The sequence below is a fragment of the Chaetura pelagica genome, unplaced genomic scaffold, assembly GCF_000747805.2.
Source record: "Chaetura pelagica isolate M959 unplaced genomic scaffold, ChaPel_1.0 scaffold931, whole genome shotgun sequence".
NCBI lineage: Eukaryota > Metazoa > Chordata > Aves > Apodiformes > Apodidae > Chaetura > Chaetura pelagica.
The window spans coordinates 27,325-47,528 of NW_009951970.1; the positions used below are offsets into that span (position 1 = coordinate 27,325).

At 40.6% G+C, this 20,204-nt stretch overlaps 1 protein-coding gene across 1 annotated transcript in view; it reads left to right on the plus strand.

The window, feature by feature from the left end:
* Window positions 1-2,273: 2,273 nt before the first annotated feature.
* LOC104391799 (anthrax toxin receptor 2-like) overlaps window positions 2,274-20,204 on the plus strand; it is a gene marked incomplete at its 3' end in the record, with an annotated part of 35,969 nt that continues 18,038 nt past the window's right edge. The window contains exons 1-5 of the mRNA XM_010001145.1: window positions 2,274-2,338; window positions 10,585-10,666; window positions 11,659-11,766; window positions 11,861-11,929; window positions 12,733-12,813. Of these exons, the coding sequence (XP_009999447.1) occupies window positions 2,274-2,338; window positions 10,585-10,666; window positions 11,659-11,766; window positions 11,861-11,929; window positions 12,733-12,813 (405 nt within the window). The remainder of the gene's footprint in view (window positions 2,339-10,584; window positions 10,667-11,658; window positions 11,767-11,860; window positions 11,930-12,732; window positions 12,814-20,204) is intronic.

Genomic DNA, 20,204 nt, shown 5'->3' on the forward strand with positions numbered 1-20,204 from the left:
TGTTTGGACTCAGTAAAAAGGTGGTAGCATACATCTTTAAATACTTAATATCTAAAATGACTCAGATATGATTTTTAAACTTTTTTTTTCCTGTAATCCATATGCTTAATTTACTGAGGGAGTACTTGTACATGGCTTGCAGAGATCTATTTAAAGAAAGTTATCTGAATACATGCCTAGACATCTGTAAATAAATATATGGTGTGGGTCAAAAAGAAGGGACTGTCAAGCTCAGACATAAAGTTTCTGTCCTGTTAACAGTATATTTGTGGTGCATATATGTAACCAACTTTGTAATTGGCTAAGCAGTGTCATCTGGCAAGTATTGCTGCTTTCAGAAATGGCTGTTGTAAATACTGGCTAACTGTACTCAGCAGAAACATCTGAGAATTGCTGTGATGCACCATTTTGCTATTAAAAAACTCCAAACCAGAATAAAACAAAAGAAGTTTCCCCCCCTCCCCTGCCAAGATACAGGCGTAGATGTTGTGGTAGTTTTTGCTGTGGAAAATGAAGTGCAGTGGGCAGCTGTAATCTTGGCATGCTAATAAGGGGATACAACTAATTATTTGCATAATTAAATACTGCTTGTAGTCATCTTGTTAAAAAGCAAATCTTCTGTAAACCAAGCGGGTGATTGAAGTTTTTGAAAGTTATTGTGTAATCTCTAAAATAAAAAAAGAGCCTGAGGATGCCAGACTACTTTTCACTACTTTTCAGTGAATGGTGAAAAAATCAGTTTGGCCCCACTGGAAGGGTGGTGGTTATTCATTGTAAATCTCTCAGTTCACAATCTTTTGCAGCCAAGTGACAGTCCCTTTTGCAACAGTTTGTTGTGTAGTGGTCTGGTTGTATTATCTGAAATAAAGCTGTTGAGTTGGGAATATACTTTGCTGACCTTTCACACCAAAGAAGAGTCAATTCCCAGGCAGAGATGATTAATACTCCCATGTCTTAAAATATAATGTAATTTAGAGCGTTTCAGATTTTTGTATTCAGAGCTCTAATGGGTAGACTGCAATACTGGGTCTTAAATCCAAGATTTGGGCAGTTCTGTGCAAAGATTTGCCCAGTACTTGTATTTCCATGACGTCAATCATTTTAAGTTGCATCACTGACATAAGTGAACTGAAAATGTATAGTCATTCACCTTTACAAGTGTTATATTTGCCCCCTCCCTGGAGGTGTTCAAGGGCAGGTTGGATGAGGCTCTTGCAGCCTGGTCTGGTGGGAGGTGTCCCTGCTCATAAGAGGGAGGCTGGAACCTGATGATCTTTAAGGTCCCTTCCAACCTTCACCATTCTGTGATTCTTTGTCTTTACTAACATTAACCCAACTAATGAATGCTGATACATATATATAGTGAATTATAAGATTACCCAATATATTGAAATTGTCATGAATAAAAATTAAAAGGAGGTCGGAGAGATGTCATTACAATTTACCTTAGGGAAGTTACTGTCTTAGGCTTCCAGAGCATCAGTTCTTCTGGATTTTCCACAGATAGTTGAATATAATTCCTTGTAATCTTGTTAGAAGAGACAGGTGGGCTTCACCTGTCCAAAAAAAAAAAAAAAGAATTCCTTAACAAAACCAATTAATACAGTGTTGCATTTTATAATGACATTTCCCCAGATACTTTTATGGAAGTTGATCTTAAGTGGCATCACTCTGTGTCACCAAAACAAAAACATACTCATTCTGAAAAAGTTTGTCATGCTACCTCTGTAGAGGTGATTCATTCTGAAGGCACTGTTTGTTTGAGGATTTTACCACCAAAAAGCACAGTTGGAATTTATATTGAGTCAGGATCAACCTTTAAAAAGGGGAAGCTGGGTTTTGAATGTGTCCATGTTTACTACCCCGAGTCTACGTCCCTGACTTATTTGGTGACCATAAAAATGTAAAAGGATGTCTTACCTTCTGTACCTGGGAAGATCACAAGCTAGGTTGTTCACTTGCAGTGGGGTTGCAGGAGATACTGACCACTAAGCTTAGTATGTCTTGATCTGGAGTCTAACCAGGCAAGAAGGAATAATAATTCTAGTACTTCATGCTCAAAGCATCTGGGTAAGGAGTGGATGGGCAGAAATTCTTTAATTCCTCTCACATTCTGGGTTTGTAGTTTGAAAGTATATTCTTTGGAAGTTGGAGGATAATGATACTAATGAAGCATGAGTAAGTGAATGAAACGCTGTGCATCTCTACATTTCTCTTGATTCATCTGAAGTGTTTTGGTTTTTTTCCTCTTTCTCTTTTTCAAAAGCCCCAAGATGAGATTATCGTTTATCGTGTTTTCCACCCAGGCGCACGTCATTATGCCATTAACTGGAGACAGGTTAGTGCACTGCTTTTTTAATTCTTCCCTTCCCTCCTCCCCACCAAGGGTTCTTATCAAATCAGAGGAGCAGTAACAGATACTGAGCAATAACTGATACCTTTAAGTGGTGGCCAGAGCCAGATTTCATTTTGTAAACATATCAATGGATAGCCTAGTGAAAAAGGAAGGAGAAGATGGGAAATAAATTCTTGATGTGAGCTCTGCCACTGCTTTGCTGAACATTTTCATCTCTGCATGACTCTGCATCTTCCTTGGCACAGTAGGAGAAATGATTCTTGCTTTTATTTTTTGCAAAGCAATATCTGTAGATAAGTCTTCAGTATTGTATTCATGTCTAGGTAAAGCATACAATAGTAAATCAATGTTTCTCATAATCTCATATGTGGCAAATGTTTCCATTTTGTGTTTTCAAATCACAACTTCAAAATTGATTTTAGACAACGGAGTTGCTGCCACTTGAAAGGTGTGAGATCTTTCCAGCATTGTGATTATAAATGGATGTGCCTGACCTCTTCCTTTCAGTTGATGTTTTAAAAGGCAGTGGCACTGAAGGCTGCTCTCTCTGATTTCTTGACCTAGGACAGGTCAAGGATTAGGTGAGGGAAACACAAGGGAAAAAACAGGCAGAGAAGACATTGTTGCAAAATTAGCTACTAAAATCAGAGGAATTGGAAACCCATGTTGTGGAATCAGTGGTTTCAGCAGTGGATGGTTGTACTGGCATCAAAGTTCTTCAGTATTCTCTTAGCCTTGTCAGAAACAGCACGACCTCCTCTCTCTCTCCCTTCTGTCCAGAAGGGAACCACACGGCACAACTTTTTGCATTTTGAACATGTGGATAAACCATTTATGAATCACTTTAATGAAGTGTGGCAGGGTAGAAGTGAGGTAGTCCTTCCTTTCTGCTGCCTTTAGTAGAGTCAATGTAGCCAGTTAGTTTAATATGTGGGCTTGTTGGTTTTTTGAGAGGTGTTTTTTTTTTTGTTAATAATACATAATAGCAAGTACAAGACTTACTGAAAAGACCTATCATGAGCAACAGACAAAGGTGTCACACTACAGAAATGCTGATATCCTGGAAACAGGATGCCTAAAGCCCCGGTTTTAAGCCCCTCCTGGTTTAGCATTTTAAAAAGTGGTCTGACTTGAGAACAGCCAAGTTTTCACTTCCCCTACAAGAACTTGGATACTGGATCTGCTCCCTGCGGGGAGAAACAAGGTTATAAGCCATTTTTCCAGATGGCTTCAGAGAGGTCAGGAGAGGACACTTAAGCCTATTCTGAGGACTGCTGAAGTCAATGAGATCCTCTCTCTGGGTTTCAATAGGCTCTTTATCCCTTTCAGTGGCCTTTTCCTTATCTAGCATGGAGAGTCAGCACTGATAATGTACAGACCACTTGGAATGCTTGAGCAGAACTCTGGAACCAGGCCAAGGAAGCACAAGCACTTTTTTCATTGCGTGTCCATGGCAAGCTTTAAGCCATGGAAAGAACTGTGTTTTTCTCAGAAGCCTCCTTTAAAGCATAGGAAGAACATTCTTCAGTTCTAGTGAGCTCCTTTGTGGGACTTTTCTGTAATACAAGGTTTGCTGAAGCTTTTTTCAGTGTAGTAGGGGAAAGGAAATTACTGTCCTTATTGTTTAGGAGGAATTATGAGACTGAAGAAGGAAACAGTAGTAACTGTGACTGACCATATATATGTAGGTAAGAATGGATAGATACAGTTGGAACAGCTGTCCTTTTAAATATTAAAGAAGTCAACAGAGGAAAATGACTTAAAATGTCTAATTCCCTTTGTTCCAAACAGAAGGATGCTAAGTACAGTGCAGTTTTGGGCATGGGTGTGTACTGATTATGTGATATTATGGCCTTGTTTTTTTAATGTGCATTTTGGACTTGCAGGGATGTTTTTCCCCTGGCTTGCTAATTTGCAAACGTCAGGAAACCACAATTCATTCCCATAGTTAGTTCAAAGTAGGGAAGTATTTTTGTTCTGTTTTGAAAGCCTTAGGCTTCTAATTGTTTGCACAAAGTTCTTGCTGGTTTTTACTGCATAATAAAGCTGGAGATGTAAAGAAACCCACACCATAGCACCAAAGACCAAAGCCCCCAGATTACCAAATGTTTAGTGACTATGAACAGTGCTATGTGAATAACTCTGGAAACAGAAGTCACTGTTAACCACAGGACACGCAAGGCTATAATACATGCACAGAACAAAAATAACACCCAGATGGAAAAGACTTCTCACAATGGTTATATCCCATTTTAGAGATACACATTTTCCCTGTGAAATTCAGCTGCAAACTGTATGCTAAGTGGTAAACAAAGATTTGTGCAGTCATGTTTAGGGCTCAGTTTTGCTGCTGGTTTTGAGAAGAAAGTTGTTTGGAAAAGCCTATGCACTTCCAAATATCAGACAGGTAGCATAATATCTTCTGCATTCTCTTTTGGCCGAGTGTTGCTGGCCAGCAGATTTCATGTTTCTGTAAATCTGACCAGTGTCCATGGCCAGGACTAGCCCTGCTGACACTGCTCAGGTGAAACTCCCATTGAAACTAAAGAAAAGTTGTATTAATGAAGGTGGAAAAATAGGACACTTAAGTACCTAGTACATGACCAACTGTACCTTACTGTGCTTGTCTGCAGGCTGGTGGAGTTCACTTACTATTTCTTTACTGCACAAACATGTAACCTAGCAAGACATTTATGTTATGAGACATTTTTGCTTCAGTCTTCTCTGGCGAGTGCTCCAGCCTTATTGCAAAGGCCACAGCAGGTGAAAGCAGGGACTGGGAAAACAAAGCACCCTCCCACTGTAGGAGAAGAACAGGTTTGTGACCATCTAAAGAACCTGAAGGAGCACAAGTCTGTGTGACCTGATGGGGTCCATCCACGGGTCTTGGGGGAGCTGGTGGATGCAGTTGCTGAGCCTCAGTCCATTATATTTGAGAGGTCATGGCAGTCTGGTGAGGCTCTTGCTGAAGGTAACATAGCCCCTGTTTTTAAAAAGGGTCAAAATGAAGACCTAAGGAACTACAGGCTGCTCAGTCTCACCTCCATGCTTGGCAAGATGGTGGAACATTGTCCTGGAAAGTCTGCTAAGGCACATGGAAAACAAGGAAGTAACAGGTGACAGCCAACACGGCTTCACTGAGGGCAAGTCATGCCTGACCAATCTGCTGGCCTTCTGCAACAAGGCTGCAGGGATGGTGGATGGTGGCAGAGCAGCTGATATCATCTGCCTGGATTTGTGTGAGGTGTTTGACACTGTCCCACATGACATCCTGGTCTCCAAACTGGAAGAAGTTCAATTCTGCTGAATGACTGAACTCCAGAATGATGGAGAGTTTGGAGAGGCTCAAAAAGAACAACTAAAGAACTAGAAAACATGAGATAGGAAAGCTTTTACAGAATCCCTAAATAAAAGAAGAATTTCAAGACATATAATATTGATTCTCAAATACAACAAACATGCAGAGGAGAGATGCAAAGGTGAGAGGAATAAAATTATCCTCTGTATCTACTGTGGATACAAGATGCCACAGACTTTTCTGCTCTACTTTAAATCCATTGGTAAGGAGAGAGTAGAACTAGTTGGATACATAAAGGGTATGGGATCTCTGTTCTCTGATGTGGTAGTGCTTGTTGATGAGAAGCTGGACATGAGCCACCAGTGTGTGCTGGAGCCCAGAGAGCCAATGGTGTCCTGGGCTGCATCAAAGGAAGTGTGCCCAGCAGGGCCAGGGAGGAGGTTCTGCCCCTCTGCTCTGCTCTTTTCTGGTCAGACCCCACCTGCAGTGCTGTGTCCAGCCCTGAAGCCCACAGCACAGGAAAGACATGGAGCTGTTGGAGAGGGGCCAGAGAAGGGCCAGCAAGATGATCAATAGCTTGCACAGCTCTGCTATGAAGGCAGACTGAGAGATTTGGGGCTGTTCAGCCTGGAGAGGAGAAGGCTCCAGGGAGACCTTAGAGCACCTTCCAGTACCTGAAGGGGCTCCAGGAAAGCTGGGGAGGAGATTTTCACAAGAGAGGGCAGTGATAGGAAAAGGGGTGATGGTTTTAAATTGAAAGACAAGATGATCAATAGCTTGCACAGCTCTGCTATGAAGGCAGACTGAGAGATTTGGGGCTGTTCAGCCTGGAGAGGAGAAGGCTCCAGGGAGACCTTAGAGCACCTTCCAGTACCTGAAGGGGCTCCAGGAAAGCTGGGGAGGAGATTTTCACAAGAGAGGGCAGTGATAGGAAAAGGGGTGATGGTTTTAAATTGAAAGAGGGCTTAGAGATCAAGAAGAAATTCTTCACCATGAGGGTAGGAAGGTGCTGGAATAGGTTGCCCAGGGAGGTTGTGGCTGCCCCATCCCTGGAGGTGTTCAGGGCCAGACTGGATAAGGCTTGTGCAGGCTGGTCTGGTGGGAGGTGTCCCTGCTCATAGCAGAGAGGTTCTGTGCTTCACAGGAGTTAACCCTAGACTTTGGTTCATGAAGCTTGCAAGAACAGAGCCATGTGCAGAGCATGTTCTGCTGAGTGTATAAAGTATGGCAGAGTCGGCCACTTGCATGTTTTCTATCTGCAGCCAATGCAGGAGGCCTTAAAGTTTGAAGCAGAATAATTTTTATAATTGTACCAAGCCCTCTATAGTATTTGATAGTTGTACAAAGCAGGAAACTCCTCTAGGTAATGCATCTGAGAAGACTGATGACACAGGTTTTTCTTTCATCACTACAACAGTTCTGTTTGTTAGGGATGCATCCATTCCTCTTTTTGTTAAAGAACATTCCCCCCCACCCTGTTTCACTTACAAGTTTGTGCTTTTTCCTGTTATTATACGTCCCTTTCAGCAGCAAAATTGAAGTACCTGTTTTGTTTACTTCCATTTGTTGGAGATCACGTGTTCCCTTGCAGGCACGTGGCCTCATTCCTGATGCATTACAAGCACTATTTAGTTACATTTTGTAGTTTTCACATCCATCTGCAGTAGAACCAAGTATTTATTACTGGTCTTCCACATACAGTGGGTGCTGGCTATGGCCCTGGCTACTCAAGGCAACAAGGCAATGCTTCAACATCAGTAGTCTGACCACTTGGCTGCTGACAATGTGTTTTTTTTAGCATTGTGTCAATTAAACTTACTTAAAACAAGAGATAATACTAAACAGTGATGAAAACAGTACTTGTTGGGTCACCCAATAAAAGCTTGCAGCTTGGTGCAACAGAGATTATGCTGAGAAACCTCTCAGGTAAAGCTAGTTGCCTTGACATAATTCAAACTCAGAAAGACACACAGTTACATTTTATACCAGAAAGTAAACCTGAATTTTGGACCAGTTCAGAGAGGAAGAGGTTGCTACATTTTAATTTCTCTTAACCTGATTCATTCACTTGCTTGCAAAGCTGGGCTGTTTTGTCATCTCTCTTTACTAAATGGTCTGTTTTCAGTTCTAAATTTAGTTCTGCAGTGCCCAGCCTTGGGGGAGCACTGGAGGCACGAGGTGAGCTCAGTGTGGACTTTGGCCAGTGCAGGGAGCAATGTGTGTGTAGAGAGGCCCGTAAGCCTCACTCACAGCAGCTGGCACAGCCTCCCTTGCAGCAAACAAGCCCTCAGCAGCTGAGGTGTCTGATGCTGCTGCAAGGTCCTGCTCTCCCAGAGGGAGCACAGCAGAACTCCTCAGAGAAGTAAGAGCAGTGGCTGCTGCTGAAGCTGCCACCAGAACCTCTCCCTGAAGGCAGCTGGGCTGGGATTGCACTTGCAGCCCCTCTTCACAGACTAGCTAAAAAGAACCTCCAGAGCCAGGTGACAGAGAGCTTGTAGCTTTTGTTGTGTTTGCCTGGCTGCTGCTGGAAGAATTGTCTGAAATAGTTACAAAGTTTAAAAGAGAAAACAGACAGGGTAGCTATTAAAAGTAAGTTGTGCCTTTTCTAAAAAACCAGATGTGATGCAGTGCATATGCTGAATAGGGAAAAGATACTAAAATTATACTAATTTAGCCCAAACACAGAATGGCTGCAAGTTGCCCAATTTTATTCTGCTTTTTCCACCTCCCTCCCTTGTCTGACTTAAACCATGAAGCAAATGGCCCTTCAGCCTTTATCACTGTACAGAATGGTACTGCAGCAGTGTCCAGACACCCAGGCTGAGCTCATGGCTCTGTTATTTCAGTACAGATGCATTGTTATAAAACCAGACCTTCTCTGCGAATTTTTGTGGCTACCAAAAGTTATTGCAGAAACTAGAGAAAGGAGAGTTTAGAGAGCACTGAGGAGTAGAAATGAGGGCTTCAGAGTGCTCTGGCTGGTTGAGTAAAGAGAGTCTTGTTAGCAAAATCATGAAGGCAGACATGAACTCTTCTGCCTGCCCTCCAAACCACCTGGGTGTGAACTGAACTCACCTCTCTTGCTGTCTGGTGGGGCTCATTTGCTGAGGCCTTGCAACATCCAGACCAAGACTTGCTCCTACCTGAGCAAGTCAGAGCATGGGTGGAGCTTTCTCATATCCAGCTGGGCCTATCTAGTACAGATGTGCCCCAAGGGAAATAGATGGTGACTGATTAAATGCAGCTAAAAAAAACTCATGCTGCCAAAGATTCTCCTGGAACCCCTTTTACGCAGAGGCCTGGAAACACCAGAGATTCCTGCGTGACCAGGTCACAAGACACTTTAGATAAATAACACTGAACTGATTGTACAAGAGCTATTTTTTGCAAAATGAAATCTGTTTCAGAAAACTGGGACTTCACTTGCTGCTTGTTTCTTGGCAGCAGAACACTAACGCCTGTGATGTGCTGCCACTCATTTCTGGCAAGCACTAAGTATGTGGTTTATAATCTGCACTCATACATAATCAGTTTCAAGTTGTTTCTATAGATGCTGAATGTAAAATATTTGGATCAAACAGATTGTATTATCTTATATAACTTATTCAATTCCATATATTCAATGCCACATTTCTCCCTTTTTTTTTTTTTTTTCCTTTCTTTCCTTCTTTCCCAATTGTATCAGTTGATCCTGTGATTAGGAGCTTCTAATAGCTATGGATTGTACTTTGGAACAGAGCTTCTAAACATAGAGGAAGCCCATCAGTGGAACAAACAACTAGTGGGTGGCATTCAGGCAGAGTTACATATGCATTCTCTCTCATTTTCTTTGCCCTAAGGAAAGCTTTCGTGCATCCTGCAATGTATTTTCCTTCCATCTCCTCACCCCTACTGGTTTCCTATTTGTCATCTATATTTGTTATAATGTTCTATATATTCTGGCCCAAATTTTGTCCCTACTTAGTTTTTTCTTGTCCTTTCCTAGCAATTTTTTTCGTGGGTTTCACTGGAACTTTGCTTGCATAAGAGTTCAGAACTTCCAGATTTGATTCTTACAGTGAAGTTTTCTCCACCTTTTTTTCACCACTCATACTAATTTCACTGGGAATAACTCCTTTCATGCTACATCCCAGCTTCTGCAATCTTACTATCAGAGTTAAGTCAGCATCTCCCAGTCAAGGATGGATTTATTTAAAGGCCCATGAGGAACCATGGCACAGCCTTATCCTCCTGTTAAATATAAGTGAACTGTGACCTGTGTAAGTGGGATGTCTTGTAAAAGATCACACAGAAAGGTAGAGACAGCCAAGAATGAAAAAAAACCCCACAACTCTTTAATCCTAGTCTCTCTGTGGATAGAAGAGGTGTTTTCCAAATGCTCTTAATCTGTGGATAGAAGAGGTGTTTTCCAAATGCTGCATTTTCCTATTGCTATTTATATTTTAAGGGAGAAGTTTTTAATTACTGCAATTCTGTCCTGCCACATTAAATACCTGCATATTAACCTGGAATATAGAAATAGAACTGCTGTTTTAGGGGATTTCTTTTTTTAATTGCAGTGTGATTGTAAGTGAAGTTGGTTCAACTGAGCAAAATAAACTTAATACAACAGAATTTCCACTGGGCTATTTAATGTTGAGGCTTTGCCACTTCTTTTGCAGTATCTTCTCTGTCTGAAACATATTACTTGATTCTAGCTTTAACTCACTGAGGCATGTTGTGTTATTTAGGTCTAAAATATCTATTACCACAGGGCTGCTACTGCTGTGAATACAAAATCTGCCTCTGCATAGTATCTCAGCTAAATGCTGAATTGTACAGATTTTAATTTCAGATCTCCTTTATGACAAATACTAATTTTTCCATCAATAGACTTAACCCTTTTTGCAGTTCAAGTCATGCTAACAGTCTTTTACCTTTTTGTTTTCAGAGAGGAAATCAAGAGAGGTCTTAAGGATTTGGAGGAGGTAAAACCAGCAGGTGACACATATATACATGAAGGATTAAAACAGGTAGGTCTTAGGAATCTTCTTGGAATTAAAATGTCCTCTGTTCTCACCCCTTTGATAACAAAACCAACCTGCAATGTAAACTGATTTATTTTATGCCTCAGTCTGTTAGGCTCAAATCTTTTTGGTTTCCTAAGTTGTCCCAGGATTGCTCAGCTACTGTGCAGATCCCAAGCAGAAGATTAGCCATGACAGAATATTGCCATATGGAATTGCATTGACTTGATCTTTCACAGTAGAGAGCAATTCTTTGTTGTGAATTTAACAGCTAACACAGCATAGCAATTACATGGTATATAGTCACACACAGCCTGGTAGGGCTGAAAGTCTAACAGTGCTTTCTAGAGCATGTGCTTATGGAGAGTTTACTGCACAGATCAGCATCCTCAAGACAAATGGTCTTCATTTTCTACTGTCTGAATGAATGAATTCCTAACTGCTTATATTTTCTGGAGATATGTAGTTAAAATGTGCTTTGCAATTTTGCTGAAAGACTCAGGTGCTAAAGGGAAGGATCTAAGTTTTCACTGTTATGGGTAGAAACTCAGTTTCTTCCTTTATGACTGTGAAGCCAAGATTATCATTGTGATCTGCAGACTGAAAAGCAAACAGAAGTTTGTTGCTGTTTAAAAAGAATTAGTTTTAAGCCATTATATTTATATCTTGAAACCTACTGACTGGCATTTGCAATCTCTGGGGTACCAAAGAAAACCTTGTGTTGGATCTAAAGAGAAGTGAGCTTCACAACTCAGAGAGTATCTGTACTGAAAGAATTGTTTCCAAGGGTTGACCCAAGGTAGTGACCCCAGCACTTCAGAGCTGGGCTCACAGGTGACTGGAAAGTACTGATTAATTATTTCCTTGTTGGTAGTAGGATTGTTGTGAGAGATGGGTTTGAGGATGAGACTGTTTCAGATGCTGCATTTACTTAGAAGATGCATCTTAGTTAAAAGTTCAGGCGTGATGCTAAGCTGGATAAATATTTTTGTCTTCAGGCCAACGTGCAGATTGCGAAGCAAGGAGTCTCAAGGTTTTCTAGTATCATCATTGCATTGACAGATGGCAAGCTAGATGGTCAGATTCCCTTGTATGCAGAGAAAGAGGTGAGCACTAGGTGAAAATGCATGTTATATTCTGAACAGTTTGGGTGTTGCCTGTTGAAGGAAAACATGCTTATTCCTCTCTATTCTGGGGCAGGCAAAGAAATCCAGAGACCTGGGAGCTAGAGTTTACTGCGTTGGTGTCCTTGATTTTGTACAAGAACAGGTAAGAATGTTACTATTTTAGATTACTAGGCAGCACCTTGTCACAGGATTTACACAGTTAGTGTTAAGTAATATGCAAATTAATTTTACTTACAGGAAATCAGGAAGCAGACACTCAGATGCATATGTAGACATAAATAGAACATTGAGTGTCACCTTCATCACTGAGAAGACCATTTAGAAATACCCTTGCTAACTGGTAGCTGCCAGCAGGAAAAGATGCAGGCAAAACCCCTTTATTAGGCCACAGGTTGCATGAACAGAGTAGCTGTAGACAAGCTTCAAGCAGCATGTGTAACAGCCTCAGGGTAAGAAAAAGAAAGGAGGAGGATCCGTGTCCTTAATGAACTGAAAGCTCCTCTGGAATTGCCTTGTCCCAGTGAAGGCTGTAGCTCCTCCTCTATCGTGGAAGCAGCATAAATGGAGAAGTAAGCAAAAGCATCTTTACTATATTAGGTGCATAGGAAGGCTTTTTAACAGAAGGAAGAGCAAACAGGGAAGGTAGTTCTGGAAAGAGTTAGGAAATCACTGCCAAGATACAGGCCCTAAAAGGTTTCTTTAGTGTGGTAGTTTGACACGATGGCTAGCTACTCTACCACTTTGTTAGCTGCAGTAGCTTGCATTAACTCATTTTCATTAAGAAAAGTCATGGTTAGCTGTGAGGGAACTGAACATTTTCTTTCTCTTTGCACAGTTGATGGGAGTTGCTTTTAGATATCCATTTACATTTTAAGGGTGAAAAGCAGTGCGACAAATATAGTTTGCCAAATGATTCATATGTTTGCATGCATTTTCTCTCCAAAGCTTGAAAAAATTGCTGACACAAAAGAGCAAGTCTTCCCTGTCACTGGAGGATTCCAAGCACTTAAGGGGATAATCAATTCTGTGAGTATCAGGCAATAAGCTTAATGTTTCCTCAAGATTACAGCATACTCTCCACTCCCACTTACTTTTCCAGGCAGAATTGGTTCCTAAATCAGTAATTGCGATGTATTATGTTCTCTCCTGCTTATTGTAGAGATGCAGTTCTGTAAATGAACATTGCCTGCCACTCCTGCAATTACTCATGCTCAGACCTCATGTGGAGTTTGAAGACTCCAAACAAGTGTGGCAAGTTTGAGGGGGCTGAGGAATTTGAGGAATGGCTGCTATAGGTTTAGTCTGAAAAAATGGAGACTGTTACTCCAGGAGAGTTGAGAAGAACTGGTTAGGCATGAGTGCAATGTAGGCATTGCCCAAGTCTTTGTATACAGAGAAGCATTCTAAATATATACTTGACTTTAACCACTTGTTTTCCCAGTAAGTGGTAAGACTTTCTCATGCCATGAGAAGCTCCCATTAGTGACATGAGGCCATTCAGCAGATTTCTCTGATTTGCAAGAGTGGATCAAAGCAAGGGATTGTGATCAGTAGCTGACAGTATTTTAGTGGTGTGTTTTATGCAAGGTTAACTGTGCTGCTGCTGCTTGTAGGCACACTGTGGGAAAAAGCTTACTGTCAGAAGTCAACTCAAAACCAAGAGTGAAATCCTTTTACTATAGTTCATTTCCCTTTCCTCTTTTTTTTTTTTTTAAATAAAGGATACTACTCACATACAGGATATTACACAGTCATGGTTTTACCACTTCCTTTGAATAGTGTTTTTTTTTGTGGAAGTTAATGTCATGATGATACAACTTTTTTTCCTTCTTGTCTTTTAAAATAAATGTCATTTCAGAATCTTCCTTGCACATTCTAAAGAGATATAATAAACCTTTTTGTGTGGTGACATTTCTGAAAAGATAGTACAGCCCGGGTGGTGCTGTTTATGAAGTTCTCATTCTATGCCATTTTCAAGACTTAGAAGAATCAGTGATTTTGCTATGCAAAGTGGTGCAACATTGAAACCACTAGTGATAGACTTCTTTGTAAGAGCTGAATGTTAACCCCAGTTCATTATGTTAAGTTTCCAAGGATTCTGCTTTTCAAAATTTGTATGCCAAGACAGAGCCAGATAAAGGACTAAAGGCACTTGTGTTTGGAGTTTCCTCTCCAACAGGGGTCACTGACCTGCAGCTTGGACCCTTCCAAGGAGTCAGGTGTCTCCACTCTTCTTGCTCTTCAAAGATGCAGTAGGGGTCTGGTCACTTGAGATTTCTGAAGTGCTCATCTTGAGGAGTCTGTAATTCAAACACACAGGAATTTGGCATATCCTGCAAGTTGTCCCATTATCCCCCATCCTCAGTCAAGGGCAGCCTCTGGCTAGTAGAGTGCTCTGTCTCTTTTATACCTCCTAGGAGTTTTCAAGCACCTTCACTTCTTTGTGGACAAAGCAGGAGAAGCTTTTTGGCTAAGACTTGGCAGATGGCATTTGCACAAGCTGTAGTCCAGCTTCTGGCACCTGTGAAAAACCTTAGTGTAAAAACCCCAGAATTGTGCATATCATTGCTTGTAGAGCAAGAAAAGATGCACATAATGGCAGCACTTTTTTGTAAGATAACAGCCTAACACTGGCAGGGACTGTGTTACAGCTTTAATGCATTGTCTGCTCCTTTAAACTGTGACTAAACTCCTGAACTGTTTAGGGTTTTATTTTGATGAACTGCAGCTAGAATAGACATTACGACACTTGGCTTACTGCATATTTCTGTCCACAAACTGACCCTTATCTTGTAGCTGTTGGAAAATGTTTTGCTGATAAAAAAAGGAGTATGAGAAGGCTTTTTTAATGGGAAAGATGTCAACTGACTTCAGCCTTACCTGCATCAATCTCATTTGTTGGGATACAGGATCAAACAAAACAAGTTAGTGCTAGTGATTGAATGACTCCTGAGAGCTTTTAGAGGTTTGAACCTTGTTTACAGCTTTCTGAAAAGCGCTCAATCTAAAGTGGAGTGTCATGTATCTGTCAAGGCATTTGAAACTTTCCTCTTCTCTAGTAAGCACATTGCATGTACTTGTTGGAAGCTGGGGCAGAATGATACTCTGCCAGCATCCCTGTTTTATGACAGAATATGGATGGAAGTATGCATAGATAGGGTTTTTTGGTTTGTTTGGTGGTTTGGGGTTGGGCTTTTTTGTGTTTTTCTTTAAATGCACATGTGGTGGCTGTATTAACCTGATTTTTTGGTATGCTGTACTTACAACTCAATTTTCTTTAAAGAGGTTTTGGCTGATTGTGACAATTCATTCTCTTTGCATTAAAATTGATAAGCAGATCTAATTGAACATGAAATAGTCACAGTTTTCCCTTTAATTCACAATTATAAGTCCGTTTCAGTTTGCAAGTCAGCTGGAGAGTACCATCTCAAAGAGATACTGTCATAAGAGGGAAAGCTAATTTCAAAACAGATGAAAATGAAATACCCGTGTTACAAACACGTAGAAATATTGCTCAAAGTGTTGTGTCAAAGGTGCAGTTGTGAAACACTTCATAAACATTGTTGAACACTTCTTGTTTAGGAAAAATACGCTGTTTACAGAAATGGCAGCAACCCAGCAATTAAAACCCTCAAGCAAAACTACAACACAGAGCTGTTCAGTAGGAGTAACTGAAAGAGCTGCTTGAAACCTCTACTGCATTTGTCTCTGCTGGACTCAGCTGTGAAATTTTTTGGTTGCTACATTGCTAAGCAGTTAATCTTTGTTGTTGGAAAAAGAAGTGATGAGCTTTACCATAGAGTGTCTCTTAGTACCTGCTTCTGCCATTGTTTGAAGTCTAAGCAATTATTCCAAGTTACTTGCTTTGGACAGATACACAAAATGTGCTTAATCATGGCCAGGGTTTAACATTCTAGACAGTGGAGCTGAGCATTTAGAGAAAACCTAGCTCAGATGCTGAAAAGCTTGCACTGTGTTTTGACCACCCTAGTTCAGATAAAACCCCAGTGAACTGAATAAGGATTTAAGCACCACCAGGCTGTGTTGTGTTTCTGTTGAATAATACCAACTTATGATTCAAAACTCTGTGCAGACTTCTGTGAAGAGGTGACTGTTTTGTTAAGTTTCCAGCTCTTCTGACATTGCTAATATCTAACTTTACAAAGTAGTAACTAAACAGCATTGTCAGGGTAAATAAATCTTAGCAGAAGTCTAGACCTTAACAGAAAAATGCTGAAGGCAAGTTATTAAGCTACCAGGAACAGTTTAGTGATGTAGTTTGGCTGATAATTACATGGAGCATGACCTCATGAGCAACCCATAGCAGTGTAAACTGGAGAGGTTTGGGAGTGCACAATTTATATCACCATGTGACAGTCTAGCACTGTTTAAGGAAATGAAACCCATTCTTCTTTCCCTTCCTATATATGATTTATGTCAAATTTTTATTTTTTTTTTACTAATTTAAGAAATTAGATTAAGAAACATTTGGGAATTTATCATTTAACATCTCTTCAGACAAGGGTGCTGAGCTGTAAGCAAGCCAACTTGAAGAGTGCTGTACCTGCATCTGCCAGATACAGTCCTGAACCACCTGAAGTGCTTTCATCAAGAGAAACTGTGGAGATTCTGTGTTTATTGAGTAGCTCAGTCAGACCCTCAGTTTGCCTAGGGCATCAGTTTCTGTAAGATGACTTAAGACTGTGGCTAACAGCTTGGAGAGAGTTGGATGGTGTGTCTCAGGCATCAGGTCAACTCTTCTCTGTAATGCAAAACACAGTATTGGACTCCTTGTCAAGGAGAGGGGCAGAAGATGTTTTCATTCATAGAAACAGGGAATGCTGTTGTTTGGACCACTGCTTGCTCCAACTGTTTGGTCGCTTACGAAATGGAGAATTAATGAGATCAGCAAGTAAGTGAAGGAGCTGAGAGCCAAGGTGGTGCTACCACTTGAGTCAAACATGCAGAGTCTTTAGGCAATACCTCTCATAAGACTGAAGTTTCTGTAGTGTTCACATAATTCTCTGCTGTAAATCAGTATGGTGTTTTATTTTATTTCAGTTTTCCCTGCCATTTTTTCATATTTTGCTGACTTTTGTGGCACGTTTCTGTGCACCTGCTTTGCACAGCTCAGCAAATCTGAATTGCTTTTATGTGCCACATTCTGAAAAACAAAAACCAGTGGAAAATCCCTGCTTCCCCTGTCACCTAAGTGAATTCAAGTTCTGCTGATTTGTGACTGAAAGTTGCCTGGTTGTCTCTCCAGGCAGAATTGGACAAGGCTCGTGCCTTTAAAGTTACATTAATGGAACTAAGTGACATCATTAGAGTGTGTGACAGTTCTAAGCAGACTTAAATGCATTTTTATGCTAAACTGAGTTGGCAGCACTTCAAACAGGAAGTTAAAATAACTTGTACTTAAACTCTACAAAAACTTTTCAGATAAGACTACAGGAACTGATAAATGCAGAACTTCAGAGGAAGCAGTTTAAAAAAAGTTCAGTCTAGAATTGATTTATCTTTAATTGTTACAAAACTTCTTAAGAATTCTCCCTGAGAAGGATTAGCAATAGAATTGTCAAGCTTTCTTTTTGCAAGTGAATTGTTCATTTTAGGTAGGAAAACCACCCTTAATCATACTGGACAAAAAAAACCCAACAAATATTGATCAAGACTTAAACTGAGCAGTTGTATCACTTAGAATATTTTAAATTGAAGTTAAATTGTCTTCAGGTTGGCCAAGCCCCTCAGGGCCTTAGCATAAAGTTGTTGGTGCAGTATAAGCAGGTAGTACTATAAAAATCTTCCTGCCTAATTGTCAAAATTCTTTCCAGTGCATCTCCAGTCACTTCTCATCTTGAATGTGGTGACAGTCATTGTCACTACACTTGTATCCCAAAACCTCAGCAGAAGAAGGGGCCACAGAGGCTTCACAAGACTTGGTGAAAAGCAGACCTATACCTCTGTGCCTTCAAAAAGTCAGTAGGGAGAGAGGTAAATGACCCATGTTGGTCAGTGAATTGGTGCTAGAGGAGGGTAAAGAAGGAAGTCTAGTCTGTTATGTAGAGGTAGGCAAGAGGTGTTTCATGTGAAGGGTAATTGTGGCCTTGATAGGTTTGTAAAACTTACTGCAGTGATTTCACAAAAAGGTGCCCAGCCTCTCTCTGGGAATCTGAGGCCTTCTGAGCTAGATGTACTATCAGCAGCATGATCTGACCAGGCTGTTGCACTGGGGTGGTTGTGAATTAGCACTAACTCATACGAGTGGATTAGCATCTCCCACCGTTTCCTGCTCTAAAGCAACAATGCAGGGTGGCAGGGTTCATACTTATGGAAAGTGTGACACTTAACAACTGCAGCAGTTAGGGCTCCACGGTCAGTCTCTCTGGTAAATGCACAGTAGCTCTCAGGAGAATGTTCACTGAGCCTCTCTGCCAAAATTGCGGGTGTCTTAGCGACCAAGTTGCAAGCAACTTAGCTATTGTGTAGCAATCACAGATTGTGTTATTTTGAAGCAGTCTGTACTTCTGCCCTAAGCCAGCTCAGCTTGCTCAAGCTGAAATTCTTCCTTGATCTACCTTGCTTAGAATATGCTGAGTCTGCTCCCCCCTTTTTCCTGAAATGATGGCCCTCAGCTGCAGATGAGGGGAGGAGGGTCAGCCAACTGACTGCATGCTGTTAAGATTTTCCAAGAGCAAAATCAGCTTAAACAGTTCATTATCAATTATGCATCAACTTAATTGGATCATTTCCTGTAGGAAGAAAATATGCTCAGTTTATGCACTGGGAATCCAGGAAGCGAAATATTAAACATTTAAGGAGGTGGGGGGAGGAGAAATGCAACAAGTTATCATTAAAATAATTATTCTGATTAAATCAGTCATCTTCTTTAATCCCCTTGGATAGTCTAATATTCAAGCTGCAGTGGATGCGAGGTTTGGAAGGAATGCTGTGCTATGTTTTCCATGTGATTGAGACTGAATAGATAGTTTTGGGAATTACTGCATGTAGTTGTTAAAAGGAATCAATGGCCTGGAATAGAATGCTTTCTGCTTTACCCTTCACTGCTGTGCAGCCCTTAATTTGACATTATCTGACATATTACAAACCATATAATGTTTTCCTGGAGAACAGAGAGCTTGATAAGCCAGCAATGTAACTGACATGGTTCCAGTTTGTGTGAGCATGCATGTGCCTTGTGATGTGAATTTGACTTGTCAGCCTTTCCTGCATGGCTATCACTCTGTTACATAAGGGATGCTGCAAAACTTAAAATGAAGCACATGCAAGTCCAAATGAAATCTAGTGTTTCCTTAGTGATAGGTTTCTTTGAGCCAGATTTTCCTTATTAATTAAAAAAAATATATAAATAGCCTAAGTAACTTTTTTTTTCCTTTTATGGAAAGTAAGAGTTTGCCTTTGATTCTTATCACTTGATAAGTAGTGGCTTTACGGTTGTTTTTAGTAATTTGGGGGTAAAGGTTTTGATGCTGTTAAAATACACATCTCTTAGGACCCACAGTTCTGTCATCTACGTTTACTCAGTGACTGCAAATGAGGTAATGCTTAGATATTGTATGATTAGAATATTCTTACTAACCCGACACTGCACCAAGCTTCTCTCTGATGGTTATTTTATGCAAGACCATATGTCTCAGTGATTTTTTTCATTTAGATAGGGAACAGGATAGCAACCTTCCCCCCCAGCCCCTTTACCCTTGCTCTTTGTCTAAGGCATTGCTGAGCAGTGTCAGGAAGCAGGCTGGAATTGGCAGCCAGTTGTAGTTAAGAGCACAGATGTTTGGCAGCAGATAGATGTAGATCCCATTAGCTATTAACTGCTGTAGTTCCTTTGCTGTGACTTCGTTGGAGAGAAGTTTCAAAATGGTGTTTACTAGGAAAGAATTTGTTTCATTCCAAGTTACCTTTTTAATACTTTTTTTCACTAAATTCCAATTATAATAATATGAAACTTGTGGCACTATCTGAAAGAATGGAAGATTTCCCTTTGGAAACAAAAAAATTGGCTTCAAGCAGTTTAAACATTAGTTGCTGTATGGAAAAGCTGGCCTGTCTAGAGCCTGAAGTGTGCTGTGAAGGCAATTCTGACTCAAAGATCCTGGGTATGATTAAGATTAGTCCAGTGTAAGCACCAAGATCAAGGGCTTTACTTATATTCATTTCCTCTTGTAACCTACTCTGGGTCTTTATCTTTAAAGCCTAGCTCTACTACAGGTATAAGGGGGCTTAACTCATATTGAGGGTAAACACCCAACAACTTAGGAATGGGAGAGAAATGTAATGATACCAGCATATGTACAATCTAAGTTTTTCACCACCCTGATTTTACACATGTTCACTTTTACAAGCAGTAAGGTTCAATAAATACAGAATGAAAAATACTGATCTATAGACAG